This window comes from Homarus americanus, unplaced genomic scaffold, assembly GCF_018991925.1.
Source record: "Homarus americanus isolate GMGI-L3 unplaced genomic scaffold, GMGI_Hamer_2.0 scaffold51859, whole genome shotgun sequence".
Lineage (NCBI taxonomy): Eukaryota > Metazoa > Arthropoda > Malacostraca > Decapoda > Nephropidae > Homarus > Homarus americanus.
Genome location: NW_024711292.1, coordinates 17,243,525 through 17,265,830, shown reverse-complemented (window position 1 = coordinate 17,265,830; position 22,306 = coordinate 17,243,525). Strand labels below are relative to the sequence as shown.

The following is a 22,306-nucleotide window of genomic DNA, read 5'->3' as shown; positions in this document are numbered from 1 at the left end:
CTCACGAGGATCCGCCCCACAGTGCACCTCGACGCTCGGAGCGACTTAGGACTAAGAAGTCCGCTCAAGACAAAGACTATGAGCGTGAGGGGGGGAGGGAGATGTAGGTTATGTATCTAAGTTACTGTGCCGAGTAGCAACCTTGTATATAAGCTACTGTGCCGTGTAGCATTTATATATGTGTTATGTGGCAACATTGCCTCGAGGCTGCCATATGGCAAGGCAGCCTCAGTCTGACTCTGTGGGTCGTACAAGGCACACGCTAGTCACTACTTGTATTTCTCCTATCCGTTAATAAATGGACTTCAGTGTTGCCCGGTGTTTCCCTACCCATCACTGCCTTCTTCAGGGAACACTTGGAACCTTCACTATCTAGTATATTAGATACACAGTTCAGGGTACCATGCATAGAAGGATAAGTACTTCTGTACTGTCATATCCGCTCGGTAAAATCCTAGTTGGTTATATTTTTACTTGGACACCCCACTTTGTTCCTCTGGTTTTCAGCATCATAGGCAATATTATGAGATCGCTTTTATAATCCAAACTTACGGTAAAAAAAAAGTAATAAATTGTACCCTTTATATTATAAATATGTAATATTCAATATATTTTATGAAATATATAATATTCTTGTGTCGTTGGCATTTTTTCGAGGCAAAAAAAAATGGTGTAAGATGTCTTGGATTAAATCTAGGTTTAATAGCTAACTGTGTTTGGTGCTCACTTTAAGATCAGCTAAGTTAAGCAAAGACAAAATCCAGTTTAGTGACCAGCAGCCTACTATGTGATATCGACTTGTGTATCATACACAATTGTTTTAAATATGTTCCTGGAAATCTTAAGTGGCAGGACTGATGTGAACATTTCTGGGCTTTTCTTTATCTTTGAAACAATTATATACACGGTACTTAGTTTGGGAGAGAATGTATTGTGAATTCTCTCCAGGGAAGTGTTTTGAGTACACTTATATTTATGAACACTTAAGTTAGGTGCTCACCCCTTAACTAGTGGTAGGAATCTGGCTATCTCCACCAAACGTGAGGGAGGAGGAGCGGCCATCAAGCGATGTTTTGATTTGTCAGTTTGACCTCGCTTGATTTCTGAGAGAGAGTTACTAGCTCAGCTGTTACACCGCTCAGCCACCTCCAACCGAGTCCTCACAGTTTAAATCCTAGGTATACCTAAACATGTTACAATAAAGTGTGCTTTAGCTAAACTTTTGCTTCTTGCACCTGCTTTTGCAATTCCTTCCGGAAAGTTTTCATAGAAACTATTGTGTACCTAGAAGAATTCTTTCTGTAACAAATTATCATAATAATCAAGAAACTGATAAATATGATGGCAGGTATAATGAAACCAGGTAGGATTATACCGGAAGATAAATATAAAGTAAGAGAATCCTGTAAGTCAGGAAACTGTGTTTCATTAATACACCTGTAAGATAAAAGTTTAAACTTATCAGAGGTAATATGAAGACTGCTGAAATTTATATTCAGGAAAAATGGTATGGGTACTAGTTCAAAAGTAATGTTCATAACAAATGCAAGATGATGGGAAGTGAAATAGAGTAGTAATTGTACCAATGCCAAAGAACAGTGGCGATTTTCGTCCAATATCTTTGACCTCTTGTTTTAGTAAAATGATGGGAAGAATAATATTAAAAAGTTTGTTGTATAAAGTGGAAATCTCTTGGCGTCAAATTTACATGGATTTATGAAAGGAAGAAGTACTGCAGACTGTGTTGTAAAGCTTGAATAATGTCATGGGTTGCATTAGGCTTACCCACGCAACCAACTCCAAAGTTTGTTTTACCAGAGATAAGACGCCCGGCGAGGCATAACTGGGACATGTATTTTTCAATTAGTGTATGTTAGCCAGCCTTTAGGGGGGTGGGCAGTGAAACAGTGTTGTACTGTTCATCGCTTCACACCCAAAAACCTCATTTTGAGTAGTATCCCCTGAGCCATGGGTTAGTTAAGACGTCGTCTTGACTCTCTCCCTCCTGAAGGGGGGGCGGGACACCACACCACACAGAGTACTCCACCGCCACTCCGTCCTGTGAACCGTCGTCGACACGAGACTAAGCGTGTTAACCTAGGTTGTTATCCCCGTGGAAATATCACGTGTGGATGCCTGGTTGCGACAAGAGCAATCCAGGCTGGCCTATCAAACCTACAGTAAATGGTTAATTAATTCACGCTTACAGAGTTCTCCTGCACGACACCCGTCTACCGTGACCGTGATCGACACGAGACTAAGTGTGTTAACCTAGGTTTGTTATCCCCGTGGAAATATCACGTGTGGAAGCCTGGTTGCGACAAAAGCAATCCAGGCTGGTCTATTGCACCTAATGGTTAATTCAAGTCACGCTTACCAGTTCTACTTGCCGCGACAACCGTCCAGTGACTGTCAGTGACGCGAGACTATGTGTGGTAACCCAAGAGTACCTTTTTGTTGTTATGGCCGTGGGAAGAAGTTCTTGTGATGAAGCCTGGTTGCAACAAAAGCAATCCAGGCTGGCAGTAAATGTATCACTTGAAGAATTAAGGCTCTGTTAAGTCATACCACAGTAGAGTAATCACATGTGTCCCCAAGTTGGAAATTCCCTGTTTTAGAAGATTAATTTTATTACAGCGTGAACGTGAGTAAATCATATATCCATGCAAATTGTAAATCATTGTATGGAAGCTTGACAAATAAATGTAAGTGCAATTATCTGCCCGTATCTGTGATCCTATCTTATTATTACTAAAGGTAATGACTGATTGGTTATGACAAAGTATAACCAGTAACTTAGATAGATGTTGAAAATTAAATGAATTCATTAAATCATCATTTATCAAGTATAAATCATGGAATGTCGAGTGGTGGAGTGAACTTCTACGTAGATACGCCATAATCTCCTGTAAGTAATCAGTGTGAAGGTATCGGACTCTACGGTAAGAAATAAGAAATACGACATATTATTATCTTTATATAATATAATCCACTCCTACTACCACCGATACCCCACCATGACAATTCATGACCATGACAATTGGCGCCCGAACAGGGACACAGACCGCGGATAATTGCACTCTTGTCAGCAGTTTGTGCAAACGCGTATATTGTACTACGAAATGATTACTAGTACATTTGAGGGGACTCTAAGAAATTTTGAATGTGAAGTTAAAGGTGGAAAATAAAGAAACAGAAGAGGACTTGTGATGTTTGCCAGAACCAGCGACGGAGGGCGAGTTCTACCTGCACCCCTGTGGCCTCTCACAGTGATCCCCGAACCCTTGAGAGGGTGGCGGCGGACATTGTGGTCAGCAAACCCAGTTCCACATCAGCCAGCTGATTCACTACGAGGCTGTGGACAGTAAACCCAAGGGCGAGTGACGGACAGATTTACATCTTCATTTTGGTGGACTTCAGCTTGAGGCGGTGGACAGTAGACCCAATGGTGAGTGATGGGCAGAGTACACCCTCACCTTGGGGGCCCTCAGCGAAAGAGGGACCCAGTTCCACATCATCCGGCTGGAGGAGTCCTTCTCTTCACCACCGGGAAAGTTCATTCGACATTGCAGAGCGTGTCTAGGACCTGACCTATGTGTGGGAGCGTCCATATGTTCCGGTCAACTCGAACCTCCACGCATCTGACGACTCTTCAAATGTTATGTAAACCTTTTCACACCTCTCTACATTTAAGAACATAACACGACACCTGTACCACCTAAACAATGTCTACATACCCTACACTACACAACACGTTGCTGTAACATAAATGTAGCGTGTTTACGCTTAGCATGAACTATTGCTCGGGAATTGTCACCCTCGCCTCGGAGTTTTCCTCCAGCCTGAAAATCTAAAGTAAATGTTGAGGTTTTCCCTCAGTGGCGATTGGCGACTACAGCCCGTTGCAGTGTTAGTGTCACACACACCACAGTGTGAATGTTGAATTGTGTGTCTGTGCTAGGCATTCTCTTGATTGTATACAGGTGCTGAAATTTTTATTCTCCGAAGAAAAATTTTTCTTAGTAGGGACGATTGTCATGGGTTGCGTTAGGCTTACCCACGCAACCAACTCCAAAGTTTGTTTTACCAGAGATAAGACGCCTGGCGAGGCATAACTGGGACATGTATTTTTCAATTAGTGTATGTTAGCCAGCCTTTAGGGGGGTGGGCAGTGAAACAGTGTTGTACTGTTCATCTCTTCACACCCAAAAACCTCATTTTGAGGAGTATCCCCTGAGCCATGGGTTAGTTAAGACGTCATCTCCATCCTCTCCCTCCTGAAGGGGGGGGCGGGACACCACACCACACAGAGTCCTCCACCGCATTCCGTCCTGTGAACCGTCGTCGACACGAAACTAAGCGTGTTAACCTAGGTTTGTTATCCCCGTGGAAATATCACGTGTGGATGCCTGGTTGCGACAAGAGCAATCCAGGCTGGCCTATCAAACCTACAGTAAATGGTTAATTAATTCACGCTTACAGAGTTCTCCTGCACGACACCCATCTACCGTGACCGTGATCGACACGAGACTAAGTGTGTTAACCTAGGTTTGTTATCCCCGTGGAAATATCACGTGTGGAAGCCTGGTTGCGACAAAAGCAATCCAGGCTGGTCTATTGCACCTAATGGTTAATTCAAGTCACGCTTACCAGTTCTACTTGCCGCGACAACCGTCCACAGTGACTGTCAGTGACGCGAGACTATGTGTGGTAACCCAAGAGTACCTTTTTGTTGTTATGGCCGTGGGAAGAAGTTCTTGTGATGAAGCCTGGTTGCAACAAAAGCAATCCAGGCTGGCAGTAAATGTATCACTTGAAGAATTAAGGCTCTGTTAAGTTGTACCCATAGTAGAGTAATCACATGTGTCCCCAAGTTAAAATTCTCTTTTAGAAGATTAATTTTATTACAGCGTGAACGTGAGTGAATCATATATCCATGCAAATTGTAAATCATTGTATGGAAGCTTGACAAATAAATGTAAGTGCAATTATCTGCCCGTATCTGTGATCCTATCTTATTACTACTAAAGGTAATGACTGATTGGTTATGACAAAGTATAACCAGTAACTTAGATAGATGTTGAAAATTAAATGAATTCATTAAATCATCATTTATCAAGTATAAATCATGGAATGTCGAGTGGTGGAGTGAACTTCTACGTAGATACGCCATAATCTCCTGTAAGTAATCAGTGTGAAGGTATCGGACTCTACGGTAAGAAATAAGAAATACGACATATTATTATCTTTATATAATATAATCCACTCATACTTACCACCGATTCACCCCAAAACCATGACAAATAACTCCGAGGCTACATGTAGGACTTTTGCAGATTTAAAAGGGGCCTTTAATAGAGTAAATAAAGAAGTCATATTTGAGGATCTAATTAATCTAGGGGTTTCTGGGAAGTTGCTGAAATGAACTAGAGTATGGTTTCAGGGTTGGTACTCAGAAGAAAGAGAGATGGAGACAGACAAGTTGTAATATATGATGATTGAATCCGCCGGTTAATCCCCCAATTAACCGGGTTGGTCACATAAATAAATATTGGGTTTTAGTAACGAGACCCAATTGAAGTTCCTTTGTTTTATTATAAAAGGATTATGTTGATAATTTCTGAGTGTAGATCAACCGTAAGTTCCACTGTATATGAGTGAACGAGAAAGAGGACGGCTTTTATGTAAATATAAACGTTGATCACGTCCGTTCGATAGTAATTGATCTGAGTGACTGAGCAAGGAGCGTCGCTGGTGCGCGCTTACAAAGACGCTGACATATGGGCTTGTCCCTCTTGGGAAAGCTACCGTTCACGTATACAACTCATGTCTTACTCATAGACAGTGGAAAGTTACAGGGGGTGAATCTGAATATAATATCAGATGTATTGACCCATTTATATAATATGTTCTGTTGATGAGACAGGGGCCTATTACATGATGATATACTTTTACAGTGTAAAGGTATAAAAACATGCAAGAGGCTTTAGATGCATTGGGTACACTTTGGTGTAGAATGGGCCTTGTAATTAGCAATTAAAAAACAAAATATCAGGGCAGAAATTATGAGCAACGGTCATTATTTTTGAATGGATTAAGGCTAGAAAAAGGTTGTCCCATACAATAATGTGCTTAAATGAAAGAATACACCTTGGCAATGTGTCCACGTATGCAAGGCTATTGTATAATATTATGATGGAGTATGGAGTAGATTAATATTGCATTTCATTACAAACTTATTTAAGGTTTAGACCATGGCAGGAAGGATGCATTACAGAAGATATTTTACAGATACAGGGGAAAAACAGAAGATTTGCATCCCATCTACTTAAAAAATATCTTTTTAGAGAAAATAATATTTTTCCCAGGCGAAACACTGTATATATATATATATATATATATATATATATATATATATATATATATATATATATATATATATATATATATATATATATATATATATATATATATATATATATATATATATATATATATTGTGATGGATCAGTATTAAGTAGCGGTCAAGCGGGATGTAGTATTTTTATAAGGGAATATTTTATCAACGAGTGTTATGCAGATGAAACAGTTTGTAAAAGAATGAGAAACAACACCTCAACCACGCTGGCTGAACTAAGGCAAACTTGACTTCCCCAACCCTCGCCGGAACAGGTAACACTTCCGCTTTGTTCAGCGCCGCTATTAACGAGGCTGCAACAGAAGTGATGTTGTGCGTTGGTACTGGTGTACCTATCCTACGTTGGTACTGGTGTACCTATCCTACGTTGTTCTGGGAAAGACACTGATCTTCCCCCGAATTCTTGTTATAGCGACTAGGCGATGTCCGCTGTTGTGTTACCTGGGGTAACTCATATCCCATATCCCAACATCTTTGAAGAACCTGATATTTTTCTGAGTTATGGGAGGCACGCTGATGATACCCACACCACATATCAGCTTTTTGTTCTGCATCAGATTTGGTCTGAGCAGCTGCTGAATTAGTCTTGGGTGGTACTTGATGCTCTCGTGGATTGGTAGGAAGTGTTGTCTGATTTTTGGGTTTGACATCACCTCGCTGGAGCTGGTAACAAAAGTCAACTGTATGATTTTTCTTCTTGCAGTGTGTACACACTAAAGGCTGCTTGACTTTTGTGCTAGAGTTCTTAGGGACTCTTTGTTGCATCGGGGCAACAGGTGTTACCATCCTCGTTAGGTGGCTACGTGGTGTCTTAATTTCAATCTTACTTGCGTAATCAAGAATTAAGTCAGTGTGGGTATAATCATTTGTCTTTGGATGATTATACGCAGGGTCACGGATCGTCAATAGAAAACTAATAAATTCAATTAATTTTACAAAAAATCTAGTGACATTTTACCACCAGTGTCCAACCAGGGCGAACCACCAAAATTAGCCTTGATGTCTTGACAGACATCACCAGCTATGGAGACACTTTTCATGGTATCCTGTACTCCAACCGTACGAGTAAGATGGTCAACCCATTTAAACATCCATTTAGGTGACCTTGCTGTGCTCCCAATTAAAAAAGACCAATTAAAGTCCTTGCCCTCTTCATGTCCTGTTATTTGGATGTTCTTCATGGTATCCTCGCATGACTGTAAAAACGTAGTTACGCAATAATTATCTTCTGCCGTGAACTCACGAACGAGGTCACTGAGCAGTAATACTTGAACAATGTTAGCATTATTAGATGACATACCTGAACTAGCTGTAGCCATGGTTAGTAGGTTGTTAGAAAACCTAGATCTAGCTGGAGGATTAGAGGATGCGGGAGGTAAAGGACAAAGGACAAAGAAGTCTGTCTGTGTGTCCGCAAGAGAATCTAGGAAACTACTTTACAGATCTGTAGTGATGATGGATGGTGTTATATGTAGTGATCTCAAAAACCTCCAACCAACCCGGTCCGACACGCCTGAGAGAAAGAGAGAGAAACTAACGGTCAGCCCGGACGCACACACGTAGAAAAGTCGTTTTCCCTCCTATGATTTATAGCTATTTTGATCCTTAGGTTCTCTTTCATTATAGCTTTTTTTTCTCTGCATCTAATCTCCATCTGTTACACCACACAGAGGTTGAAAAGTCGTATCCCATCCCATATATTATAGCTAATTTTATCCTTATGCTCTCTCTCATTACAGTTTACTTTTCTTTGATCTCTAGCTTTTCTAGGCTGTCCATTCTAACAAGGTAGGGAGGTAGGTAGGCCATTCTAACGAGGTATGCCAAACGTACTATATTTCACACATTGGCCTAGCGAAAGAGCAGCCCTTTTGGGTGTCGTTTCTGCTAGTATACTGTATATATATATATGTTACAGCAAGCAGTAATGAGTAGATGACACATAAACAAACATTATGTTAGGCTGTAAGTCATGTTATGTTTATTGGGTGTGCCTGCCCGTATACAGTATATAGAGTGTTGAGATGGTTGAAGATGAGAGACGGAGAAGACGTGAGGTGTTGGGTGGTAGTAAGGGAGCTTGTTTGTGTATAATCACCTGACTCAGCCCTCTCCCATCGAGAGAGGGTTGGAGAGGGGATAGCAGGCTATCGGCACTGTAGCTATTCAGACCACAGAGGCAACACCTAACTTGGTTTCTCTTGAGACTTTCAATACTTAAGTTTAACTGGTACTTATTGTGTACACAGGTAGACTGTATCCATTGCAACGTTTATCATTGTGACAATATAAAATATGGCAAATTAACAACTCATTTTAAGTGTTAAGATTAGACTAATTACATAGCTATGATTGTCATATATGATTTAGTTTAAATACTAAAATGAATTGTATTCAACAGGTTTGACCGAATTATAACGTTAAAGTTTAACGTGATAAGTCTGATTATCCTTTAACCGCCTGATTGGCGGTTATAATATATATATATATATATATATATATATATATATATATATATATATATATATATATATATATATATATATATATATATATATATATATTATATATATATATATATATGTATATATATATATATAACAAAGAAGTATGTCTGCGTGTTGTGTGTCCGCACGAGAATCTCGGAACCACTTTACCGATATGTAGTGATGATGGATGGTGTTATATGTAGTGATGATGGATGATGTTTTTTGTAGTGATGATGGATGTTGTTATATGTAGTGATGATGGGTGGTGTTATATGTAGTGATGATGGATGGTGTTATATGTAGTGATAATGGATGATGTTATATGTAGTGATGATGGATGTTGTTATATGTAGTGATGATGGGTGGTATTAAATGTAGTGATGATGGATGATGTTATATGTAGTGATGATGGATGGTGTTATATGTAGTGATGATGGATGGTGTTATATGTAGTGATCATGGATGATGTTATATGTAGTGATGATGGATGTTGTTATATGTAGTGATGATGGGTGGTGTTATATGTAGTGATGATGGATGATGTTATACATAGTGATGATGGATGGTGTTATACGTAGTGATGATGGATGATGTTATATGTAGTGATGATGGGTGGTGTTATATGTAGTGATGATTAGACAATAAAATAATAACAGTTTAATGCAAAAAATATATACTTTGCTGTACCGTTGTAGTGAAAAACATGGTGGAACTTACATACACCGTTAATGAACTATTGATGGAAGAAGTTTTGGGGACTGAACAGTGAAACATGTGGAGCCTCCCGGAGGGTTGAGTCCTACCGTTGCCTAGCGGATGAGCCGTCCAAAGGGCGGCGATGCTGCTAGTGTGTATATATATATATATATATATATATATATATATATATATATATATATATATATATATATATATATATATATATATATATATATATATATATATATATATATATTTATATATATATATATTTAGGTGTGCAGTTCTTGTAGTTGTGGTGAAGTTGAGTGATGTAATGAGGCTAAGTGCAAATGAACAAAACGTTAAATAGTTAACATTGTTGTGGGTGCAACTGTGAGTTTTTATGTCAGTTAATACACCAGAGTCATATTAAATTAACATGGACAAAACGTTCAATTGGAAATGTATACCATTCAAGTTAAACAATAGATGTAAAACTATTTTACCTGGACGAAGAGGACGAAGGGTACCCACTGGTAGTAGGTGTGGTAAGTGATAGATTCACCAGGTTGCTGGGGACCTACGCCGGGATGGGGCACTTCTAGTCCCACCTTAACACCGTGAAGACGATCCACTGTGAACGTGCCCATGATGAAGCAGTATATGTTGGCCACGTCGTTGAACGAGGATGATGACATCCCGGTCATGCAGTCTATCTTCTTACCTTAGAATTAAAAGAAAAAAAGAATAAACGAGTTTACGATCATAAGTATATAAGCATCGCCCATATATTCTATAGACCTTGGCCAACTATACTGTAGCTTTGGGAGAGAATGACTTCCAGCGAAACAAACAGATTTACGTGCACATGTTATATACCCACTCTTTTTTCATGGCTTTGCGTATCATTCGTATATTTTACATATTGTTGCATATTTTTGTGCGATTAATAAGAACTTGTGCAATTATGGAACGTGTAAACATCATTACACACTGAAAGGTTAAAACAACAGCTTTAAAGTGCATACAGAAAGACAAATGATAATTATGAAGTGTAAAAAGCCTTGGATCTTGTTGTCACACCCATGGAAAATTCCTCAACACGTGAGCGATAAGGCGGCGCTATACATGTGTCACAGCCGCTGCTACAACCCCTTCCTCCAACCCTTTCTACTTCTGTCTCGTCAGATGTTCGACGTGGCGCTCATAAATTAGAATTGAAATGTGACGTCACAGCATCCACGCCGTAATACGAGCTTATAAAATTCCTGCACATCCTCGGAAGTCACTTCACTTCCATATTCGCCCATTTAATATAACTTTCCCCTGGATTGACATATCTCTCAACATTCACCAGTGTTGTAACAGCTCTGCTGGTACCTACAAGGACCCAGCTAAACGAGGTCGGACAGATTGGCTAGGTCGCTCATGTGGGTGGAGTTTGTGCGACGTCATGATCGCCATCTGCGGCCGATCCCGCCAAGAGAATTCTTTGTACTTAATGTACTCGTGGAGTGTAGTATGGTCTAGTGAAGACAATACTGATAATTTGGATTAATATTCATACCTTTCAACAATTATGCTAAGTGTCTGCGCAATATTTAGCTGTCCAAACATCAAAGTTGAGACAGCAAGCTCAGGAATTAAGTACTTTAATTTTCCCAAAAATTAACATTTTAGGAAAGTATGGGTAAACCTGCAACGGCTGGCTGATACCATTAATCCCAAAAATACTGTAGTTTGCTCTCTACATTTTACTAAGGACTACTACATTGAGGATTTGAAGAGTCACTTACTTGGAATTGAAAACCCTAACAGCATAATGGTAGGTTGAATTTATCGAGACACCGTGTATAGATGGAATACACATGAGTACCAATATCATTAAGATTTATTAGTAGCAAATATTTGGCGGGGTAGATAGGTAGAGTGTATGTGTGTGTGTGTGTGTGTGTGTTCCCACACAGGGAGATGAATTGCGTCTAGTGTGGCAGCATTATGTAAGTGTTAAGGTGCAAGCACTGCTTGCTTCCTCTTGCTTTCAGCTACCGCCGCTGGCTAGCCCTCGTGACGAATAGGGAAGCAACTTCCATAAGTCTTCCCCTGCCAGTATACAGCCTCTTCATCATCAAGACTCTTGCTGTGCCTCCTCGTGGCAACACACGGTAACTAGGTGCCTCGTGGGCCCAGGCTAAAACGGCAGGGGATCTCGGAGTAGCAGTGAGCCCCAGAGGGACGGCGCATAGTCCCACTGGCATGTGGCCACGTCCTGGCACCTACCAACCATTGACTCGCTGCCTTGCGGATTAACCTTGGTAGGTATAAGGCTACAGGAGTAAAACCCCGAAAGAAAAATCTGCGGTGGAGCCCTGCATCAGGGAGACATGCTTACAGAGCTCCAAAAAGACCCCAACGGGGGTATATACAAAAGAGGTGACCACTATGGGAGCCCAACGACTACACCGGCATTGCGTGATGGACGGGCTACTAAGGCCAAACCCAACAAACTAGGCTATCAGCAGTCCATTGCAACTCTCCCTCTCCCCAGCCTGGATCAGGAAAAGGGAGAGCCAATATGTGTCGTTGCAGCCTGCGCTCCTGCCTCACCACATAAATCAACTCAGCTCATTATACCTCTCATCATCATCATCAAAACCCCTATATCCCCAAATAGTCCTAAGGCGACGGACGAGTGGCGGCGGGGATAGGCGTATCTAGTCACAACTCTGCACATGGGCGGCACAGATAAGATGGTCGTTTATGCACTGGGTTCTAGGTAGCAGTGTAATCCGGTCCTGTCTCTGCGACTGAGCAGCCCTCTCGAGAGAAAGAGATCGCCGAGATGTCCTCATCATCCGAGCCATGCATGACTCAGACCACTGCGACACTGATCATCAGTTTGTCAGAACAAAGCTATTATTTCACGTTGCCCCAAAATGGTGATGGCAGTAAGCCTCCGGAAGAGGTTTTAACACTAAGCGTCTGGAGGATCTAGTGGTAGCACATGCTTTCAGAGAGCAGCTCGAATATGGGCTGATAAAGAACCCGACAACAACAACCCAATTCCCAGTGCCGAATGGGATATTCTCGACACTGTCATGACAAAAACCTGCAGAGAGAACCTCAGCCAGATCGAAAGAATACACCAGGATTGGTTTGATGAAAATGACTCGGCAATCAATGCACTCGTCGAAGATAAACGTGTTGCTTTAACTGACTGACAGAACAACCCTCAGTCTCGGACCCAAGCTGATACCTTCCGCAGGTCTAGTTTGTTGGAAGGTGAAGCTGATAATAATCAAGACTTGTAAAGAATGCCACAAGAAACAAGAAGAAATTATGAAGTCTCGGTTTTAAAACTATGGATATGGAAATGGACAAGACGACTGAGGAAACTCAAGAAAACTTGAATGAATTTGACAGTCTTGTGGCAGTATGTGAAAATGAACCAAACTCCACAAGTACAGTCATAGAGGAGCAATCTTTAGAGTATATAAGTGGATATTTAGTGATAAAATTTTGTGTAAAACATCCTTCCTTAGGATACAAGGCTGAAAACTTCTGATCTTAGGGCAAATCATGGACAGAAATGGCCAGTAGAGGTCAGCTGTACATGCCTGCTGAGTTTTCTTCTCAATTGATCACCATGAGAGATATATTCAAAGCTATCTATGGTGAACGCCTGAAAGAAGGGGAAAACATGTGCAAACTCTTGCATTAGAAATAGAACATGCTGGAGTGAGTTTACCTTCATATGTCACATTATTTTTTGCCAAAATACCTGTTTTCTTTTGGCAACTATCAAACAGGGAGGTACTACCGCCTGGGAAGACATTGGAAGCACAGTGTATTGTCTAATGGTAGCTCCTACTGCCATATGGTATCACGAAACTTATGAACTAGTCCCAGGTGTCTGATCATGACTTTCTGTCTCATTTACACACAATTACAGGGTTTCAGTTGTTTCTCTCACTTTGACAACACAACATACTTATGTCGTTTCTCACTGTTACTCTTTTTTATTTTTTTTATTTAAGTTCCTTTATTATTATTATATTTTTGCCCCCCAGGCCCTGGTGTGGGTCATTGACCTGTGCCATAGTGGGCTAATTCTGTAAAAAAAAAAAAATAATAATAATAAAATACGATCATTTAATGCAATAAACAAACGGATAATGCGTGCAGAGGTTTCCTAAGAAAAAAAAGGGATGAAAACAGTTACATGAAAATAATTTGGAAGGTTGGTATAAATAAGTCAGTAGTCATGATGAAAATATGTATTATATGTATAATTATGTGCACTTAGTCATTACACTAGCAGTATTATTATTTATTTATTATGATCTTAACATTTAAATGAGCAATGGGTTCTCTCAGTTGAAATCATCTGGCATCAGCCAGAACAAGATAATAAATGTGAACTCCACACCATGAAGATAGATTTGCCACTTGTTCATGTTCTGAGATCACCATGTTATATTTTTAGATGCTCTGTAAATTAATTAACATTAAAAGTACTGAACAATATTTAGTGTCTGATTTATTTTTATCGTCCTTAATTCACCTCACAACACAGGTAGAATGGGCTGTCCTCACCTCACAACACAGATAGAATGGGCTGTCCTCACCTCACAACACAGGTAGAATGTATTGTCCTCACCTAAATGTATCCAAACTACAGGTAAACATATGAGGATATTTGGACTAGACCATCTGTACAAAGCTGACACAGCAGCGCTTCCTACCACCCTGGCGGACAGTTCCCTTTAATATCACAACACCCACGTACCCGCCTAAACGACTTACCACACATAATCCTTTTCTCCAACACACTGCCAAAGTGAGAGCTCTTGACCACATACATAATCTACAGACTGAAAATAACATCACACAGACCATCTACACTAACGGCTCTTTTAACACTGTCTGTGGGAGGGCAGGAAGTGTTGTCATTGTTACACAGCCCAACGGTAATGTAATAGAGAAAGGAGCTAGAATTAGTTATTGGACATCCACTCTACAAACTGAACTATTTACCATACTCACAGCCCTGAAATTTGTTGAAGACACTGCCACTGACAGTTTCATCATCACTAGGGTTGCCATACGTCCGTATTTTCCCGGACATGTCCTCCATTTAGGCCTCGAAATCTTCGTCCGAAAGGATTTTTTAAAATTCTTCAAAAGTCCGGAATTTCAGCTTCCATCATTTTCTCCACGGAAAAAAAAATGTGAAACTGTAATGACGGGAGAGAGAGAGAGAGAGGGGGAGGTGGAAACCGTAGAGATCTCGTTCAGTTTTCGTCAGCTGATAAGTCACTTGTACGCCTGTGCGGTGTTGTCAACTTAGCTGTCAAATATTTGATTGATAAGGGGGTAGAAGTTGATGAAATGTTTTGACCAAGTTAGTAACCTGAAGCAATTTGTGGAAAATTACAAGAGTGATGAAGAATTTAGTAATCTGCCAACACATAAAAAAGTGGACCAGATACTTTGAAAAATCAAAGAACATTGAATGCCATTCAGAATTGCTAAGACTTGCACAATTCTTCTTTGCTATATCATCTCACAATGCAAATGTAAAAAGAGTGTTGAAACAATGAAAGGCATTCTGACTGTACAGTACAACTTCCGAGAAACACCTTGCAGTGACTTCTATACCTTTCTAAAGAGCAATCAGCCAAAACTGAAAAAGATCCGATCTGCCGAAAAGTATGCATGGTCACATCAAGTCACACACAGTGGGGGAAGAAGACTGCAGCTAAGGGAATGAAGATGTTCAGCCTTAAGCAAAGGGTTTTTTTTTAAGATTTCTATCCCATGTATGTTGTATAATAGCCTGTGTGTGCCGGCGGGGGATGTCTTCGGGAGCGTCCTCTTTTTTGAATGTTCAGATATGGCAACCCAAATCATCACTGACTCCTTATCCCCACTATTTGCTATTGATAGCCTAAACTCAGATTGTCACCAGCTTGCCTCTGAAGCCAAACACAAGCATATATGTCTTGTTGACGGGGGTATCATGATCAAGTTGCTGTGGATCCTCTCTCACATCGGCATGAGTGAACATGATAGAGTTGATGCCTTTCCTAAACTCGCGTCGAACAGTGACAATGCTGAGTACAATCTGGGACTGTCAAACTGAACCTTAGAAAGTGTAATCAGAAAAGTTTTCTGATGAATTTGAAGCCAGTAGACAAGTACAAACAAGCACTAGCCAATCCATTGTTTACCATGATGAGATGTATCAAATAAAATATGTATATGGAGCAAGTAAAAAGATCATTAGATTACAAGATGTTGTAACCGCTATACCAAGGTTAGGATATAAGTACCTCTGGCAGTAGGCCACTCAGGCAGATGTGAACAAAACTAAATGTAAAGTGTGTGGCCAGAAATATGGCCACACACTCCAACACTACGTCTTAGACTGTAAAAAATAGAACCTTATAGATATAGATCCAAGCAGACTGTGTAATATGTGTATGCATTGGCACAGCACTTTATCTCTGATTACAAGATAGCTAATATACTAAGGCTGTATCCACGCTTCGCATCTAGTATAATACCTAATCAGAATTCTGTGTACCGACTAAAACAAACAATGTACTGGAAATACTCTGTAAAAGTCATTGCCATCGTATCAAACTCACTGGAGTCTTATAAACACCCTTTGTGGCCTATACTCTTTAATCCTTTTTGCGCTACCGCTCACAGGATGAGTATGGGGTGCACAATAAACCAGCTGCTGTCCACGGCAAAATTAAAAACAAAAATATTACTAAATTATAGTACTTACTGTATATACAGAGTTAATTTCAGCCAGAAGATGCTCATCTTTATTATCAACCTGCACAAATATGGCTATCTCCGAAAGAAAGATGAGAAAATGAAAGAAGTAACAATTGGAAGAGTATGGAATTTTGAGTGCGGCAACGTGCCTGGTCGACCTGGTATGGTTGGGTCCTGGTACCTACTATACTGTAGCCCTACGTGTGTCAAACTAACTGGCTCATCTATCACGCTAAGTCAATTTCATAGTACTTTATTACTAATGTTTTAGCGTCTTATTCCACCTTAGTTATACAAGTGTGAAAAATAGGGAAACTAAGAGCTCCTCAACTAATGCGAAAAGCCGATCTTAACTACTGTATTAATAACCAATGACAAGACAAACTTACCCATATAATATTCATTTACTTCTGTACAGTACTTACGTGATTCTGTCGCCAGTAAGCTGAAGTCTTTCCATAACTAAAAGTATGTTCTCTCTTCTCTCATCATATATATATATATATATATATATATATATATATATATATATATATATATATATATATATATATATATATATATATATATATATATCATGTAAATCCACAATGAAAACGTGGATAAGATAAATCTTGATAAAATCACACGGGAAAATGGAAACAACTCCGTTGTTTCCATTTTCCCGTGTGATTTTATAAATATATATAAATAATATTACAATATAAATATATATATATATATATATATATATATATATATATATATATATATATATATATATATATATATATATATATATATATATATATATATATATATATATATATATATATGTAACCGGTCGGAATTTGCTGGACTTTAATTTCTCACTTGACTTGGGGTTTATTAAAAATTAATAGATGGTAATGGCAGTGGAAGCGCCCCTTTGAGAAAAATCCCGAACCAGCACAAGAACACTTAAATCTACTACACAAAATGAACTGTCCGTGACCCGTGGAAGGATAGCGTCTGTGACTGGGATGAATGAGACACACTGTAAAATTTAGACACTTATATTCCCTCCAACACTACAAACACAATCAAATAATGGTACACCAATATGCGCACCTCTTAACTTAAACTTAAAACACTACTCTGGGGAATAAAAGTTATAAATGACATAGAAATTATTAGAAACACAGGCAACAATAAATTTGAAGTATTAAGAAATGTTAATTGCACACATGAACAGGCCTTAAGGGCTTTCACAAAATAATATCAGTCACTTAGGAAATGGTACTAAAAAATAAGAAATTAAATACTCCACAATGAATAGGCCTTAAGGGTTTTCAACAAAATAATATCAGTCACTGAGGAATGGTAATAAAATATAAGAAATTAAATACTCTACAATGAATAGGCCTTAAGGGCTTTCAACAAAATAATATCAGTCACTGAGGAAATGGTAATAAAATTTAAGAAATTAAATACTCTACAATGAATAGGCCTTAAGGGCACTCAACAAAATTATAGCACCCCAACAGATGTACACTTCCTAACCTAACCTACCCACTACTCTGGGGAACAAGGTTATACCTGAGATCAGAATTATGAAGAACAATTAGAGGCATTAAAAGAATCAAATCACAGTATCACTCTGGTTCCACTTAATGGCACAAACATTCAAAACAATATTATCAAAATTATTTAGAAACTATTAAACTACACACGTCAAGATAATATCAGTCTGAGGAATGGTGTTAACTACACCCGTAATAAGGGAGGGAAAATGTTCCTCTAGGTATCTCCTAGAGACCTAGACTCACGGTCTCAGTGTGTGACCATTAGTTTACTCAGATAGCCTCAGTGTACTCCCAGTGCGTCCATAAAGCGGAAGGGAGTGAGCCAATCAGACCTTGTACAGTTGAGAGAAACTTTAGCTTCCCGTTAGCAAGAGGGTTTCACTAGCTGCTCGGGACATGTGGGGTTGTGCACCGGAGTGGTAAGAACTGATCACCCACTGCTGATGCTGGTCCCGTGTCGTTTTAGTTGTCGGGAGCACTCGTTCACTCAAGAGATCCTTTGCTACCCCGCTAAACAGTGACAGGCCTACACTGATCGGTCCAATGGCGACAATCGCCACCCTCAATCATCAACGGCAGTCAATCTCTCGCAGTCAACTCCGGTCAAGTGGGTTCTGACGGAAACCTTGTTATACTGCAATAGCGCAGCACAGGTGACTAGGCCACGTGACTATTTCTGTGATGGACGCGCGGAACGTCTTGTCTGTGTGAATGCTCTCCGGGACTGGGGCCTAGCCAGCGTCGCGTCTCCTCAAGGCGTTACCTTAGGTCTACGTGACATATTTTCCGCCTAACTAATAACTCCTTGGGACACCCGTAACATTATTCAGACTGCTAAACTATCTATAATAATTTCAAATTCAATAATAGTCCCTTAACTTCATGAATCGCATCATTATTAATTCGGTAAATTACATTTAATATCATATAGGCCTAGTTCCGCAATCTCTCGCTACGAGCAGGCAACGCTCCCTCCCCTCAGATGACCTTGAACGCTCAGTATCACTCATGGCGGGGCATTTGAAATTACTCTGAAATTTCTGAATATTACAATCGACCCCCCTAAAAAAAGACAGCACTGTCCTCATGTGCTGAGAAAACATGCATACGACCCCCCTAAAATTTTGTTCTAAGGACTGCACCTCACCCTTTTTGCTAAATGCAGCATTCCCGTCTTCTCTTCTCTCCTTTTCTCTCCCGCTAACACTCGACCCCCCTAAAAAAAGACAGCACTGCCCTCATGTGCTGAGAGAACAACTTAGAACCCACCTTCAACTCTGTACTATTCCACTCGCAGCTAGCAACTCCATTTCTTCCTAGCCCAACTCAATCCAACCAGAACATCACGCTCCCCTTTTGCCTGGCCCTTAACTAGAGAACCAATGTCAAAATCTATACCAGCCCAAAACAAACATGCTCTCCTTTGGCCTGGCCCTTGAACTAAGAGGAACCAGTGTCAAAAAAAATACACAGTCCAAAACAAGCATGCTCTCCTTTTGCCTGGCCCTTGAGCTAAGAGGAACCAGTGTCAAAACAATACTCAGTCCAAAACAAACATGCTCTCCTTTTGCCTGGCCCTTGAGCTAAGAGGAACCAGTGTCAAAAAAATACTCAGTCCACGTCTCCGAACCTCATGCCGGCAGACCAACCCTCTGAAAATGTACCAGTCCATCTTAGTGAGGCCCTGGACATTACAACCGTACTCTCAATCCCGCTCATGACAGCAACTCAATCCCGCTCATGACAGCAACTCAATCCCGCTCATGACAGCAACCACTACTCAACGCACATCTCTGACCTAACCATCTCTCCAATCCCCTCTGCCCTACTCACAACTCCTCCAACTCACCCCCTACAACCTGCCTTTTCTCATTACCATGCACCCTAAACTGTAATCGGTCGGCTTCGTCTTGTCTCTCAGCTGGAGGGCTCGATCAACCTCTCTGAACTACTTACGTACCCCTATATTTCCCACTTGGACCTCACACTTCCTTGACTGCTGGACGTGTGCCTGACATTCACCCCTTGTTTCCTCCCTGAACCGTTGAATGTGTGCCTGAGACTCCCACTTGAACCTGTTTACCTGTGCTTGATAATCCCTCTTTAGGTCTCCGAACTCCTCTCTCAGCTGTACCAAGGTCCCGCGGCCGTCTCTCTTCCTCCTCATACACATCTCTACTGTCAAGCCTAACCAACTCAGTCCGGGCACAAGGATGAGCATCAGTGCGAGTTCAATCCCTACCATTACTAACCAACACATGATAGCGTTCATTATCCCAACCACAGTACTATCAGTCACGACATTAAAAACTACGCTCTGCTACCATTTGTAACCGGTCGGAATTTGCTGGACTTTAATTTCTCACTTGACTTGGGGTTTATTAAAAATTAATAGATGGTAATGGCAGTGGAAGCGCCCCTTTGAGAAAAATCCCGAACCAGCACAAGAACACTTAAATCTACTACACAAAATGAATTGTCCGTGACCCGTGGAAGGATAGCGTCTGTGACTGGGATGAATGAGACACACTGTAAAATTTAGACACTTATATTCCCTCCAACACTACAAACACAATCAAATAATGGTACACCAATATGCGCACCTCTTAACTTAAACTTAAAACACTACTCTGGGGAATAAAAGTTATAAATGACATAGAAATTATTAGAAACACAGGCAACAATAAATTTGAAGTATTAAGAAATGTTAATTGCACACATGAACAGGCCTTAAGGGCTTTCACAAAATAATATCAGTCACTTAGGAAATGGTACTAAAAAATAAGAAATTAAATACTCCACAATGAATAGGCCTTAAGGGTTTTCAACAAAATAATATCAGTCACTGAGGAATGGTAATAAAATATAAGAAATTAAATACTCTACAATGAATAGGCCTTAAGGGCTTTCAACAAAATAATATCAGTCACTGAGGAAATGGTAATAAAATTTAAGAAATTAAATACTCTACAATGAATAGGCCTTAAGGGCACTCAACAAAATTATAGCACCCCAACAGATGTACACTTCCTAACCTAACCTACCCACTATTCTGGGGAACAAGGTTATACCTGAGATCAGAATTATGAAGAACAATTAGAGGCATTAAAAGTATCAAATCACAGTATCACTCTGGTTCCACTTAATGGCACAAACATTCAAAACAATATTATCAAAATTATTTAGAAACTATTAAACTACACACGTCAAGATAATATCAGTCTGAGGAATGGTGTTAACTACACCCGTAATAAGGGAGGGAAAATGTTCCTCTAGGTATCTCCTAGAGACCTAGACTCACGGTCTCAGTGTGTGACCATTAGTTTACTCAGATAGCCTCAGTGTACTCCCAGTGCGTCCATAAAGCGGAAGGGAGTGAGCCAATCAGACCTTGTACAGTTGAGAGAAACTTTAGCTTCCCGTTAGCAAGAGGGTTTCACTAGCTGCTCGGGACATGTGGGGTTGTGCACCGGAGTGGTAAGAACTGATCACCCACTGCTGATGCTGGTCCCGTGTCGTTTTAGTTGTCGGGAGCACTCGTTCACTCAAGAGATCCTTTGCTACCCCGCTAAACAGTGACAGGCCTACACTGATCGGTCCAATGGCGACAATCGCCACCCTCAATCATCAACGGCAGTCAATCTCTCGCAGTCAACTCCCGTCAAGTGGGTTCTGACGGAAACCTTGTTATACTGCAATAGCGCAGCACAGGTGACTAGGCCACGTGACTATTTCTGTGATGGACGCGCGGAACGTCTTGTCTGTGTGAATGCTCTCCGGGACTGGGGCCTAGCCAGCGTCGCGTCTCCTCAAGGCGTTACCTTAGGTCTACGTGACATATTTTCCGCCTAACTAATAACTCCTTGGGACACTCGTAACATTATTCAGACTGCTAAACTATCTATAATAATTTCAAATTCAATAATAGTCCCTTAACTTCATGAATCGCATCATTATTAATTCGGTAAATTACATTTAATATCATATAGGCCTAGTTCCGCAATCTCTCGCTACGAGCAGGCAGCGCTCCCTCCCCTCAGATGACCTTGAACGCTCAGTATCACTCATGGCGGGTCATTTGAAATTACTCTGAAATTTCTGAATATTACATATATATCTACTGTATATATATATGTGTGTGTGTGTGTGGTTTTTGTGTATATATATATATATATATATATATATATATATATATATATATATATATATATATATATATATATATATATATATATATATATATATATATATATATATATATATATATCTACTGAATATATATATGTGTGTGTGTGTGTGGTTTTTGTGCTGATACGCAGTAACCTCACTAATAACTCTTACAAGTTATTAATTAATGTTAGTAGGGTGGATTAAGGCAAAAA

At 40.1% G+C, this 22,306-nt stretch overlaps 1 protein-coding gene across 1 annotated transcript in view; it reads right to left on the bottom strand.

Moving 5' to 3' along the window:
* The window catches only part of LOC121854191 (innexin inx2-like), a 96,005-nt gene that overhangs the window by 54,711 nt on the left and 18,988 nt on the right, over positions 1–22,306 (bottom strand). The window contains exon 2 of the mRNA XM_042348719.1: positions 10,095–10,312. Within this exon, the coding sequence (XP_042204653.1) occupies positions 10,095–10,312 (218 nt within the window). The remainder of the gene's footprint in view (positions 1–10,094; positions 10,313–22,306) is intronic.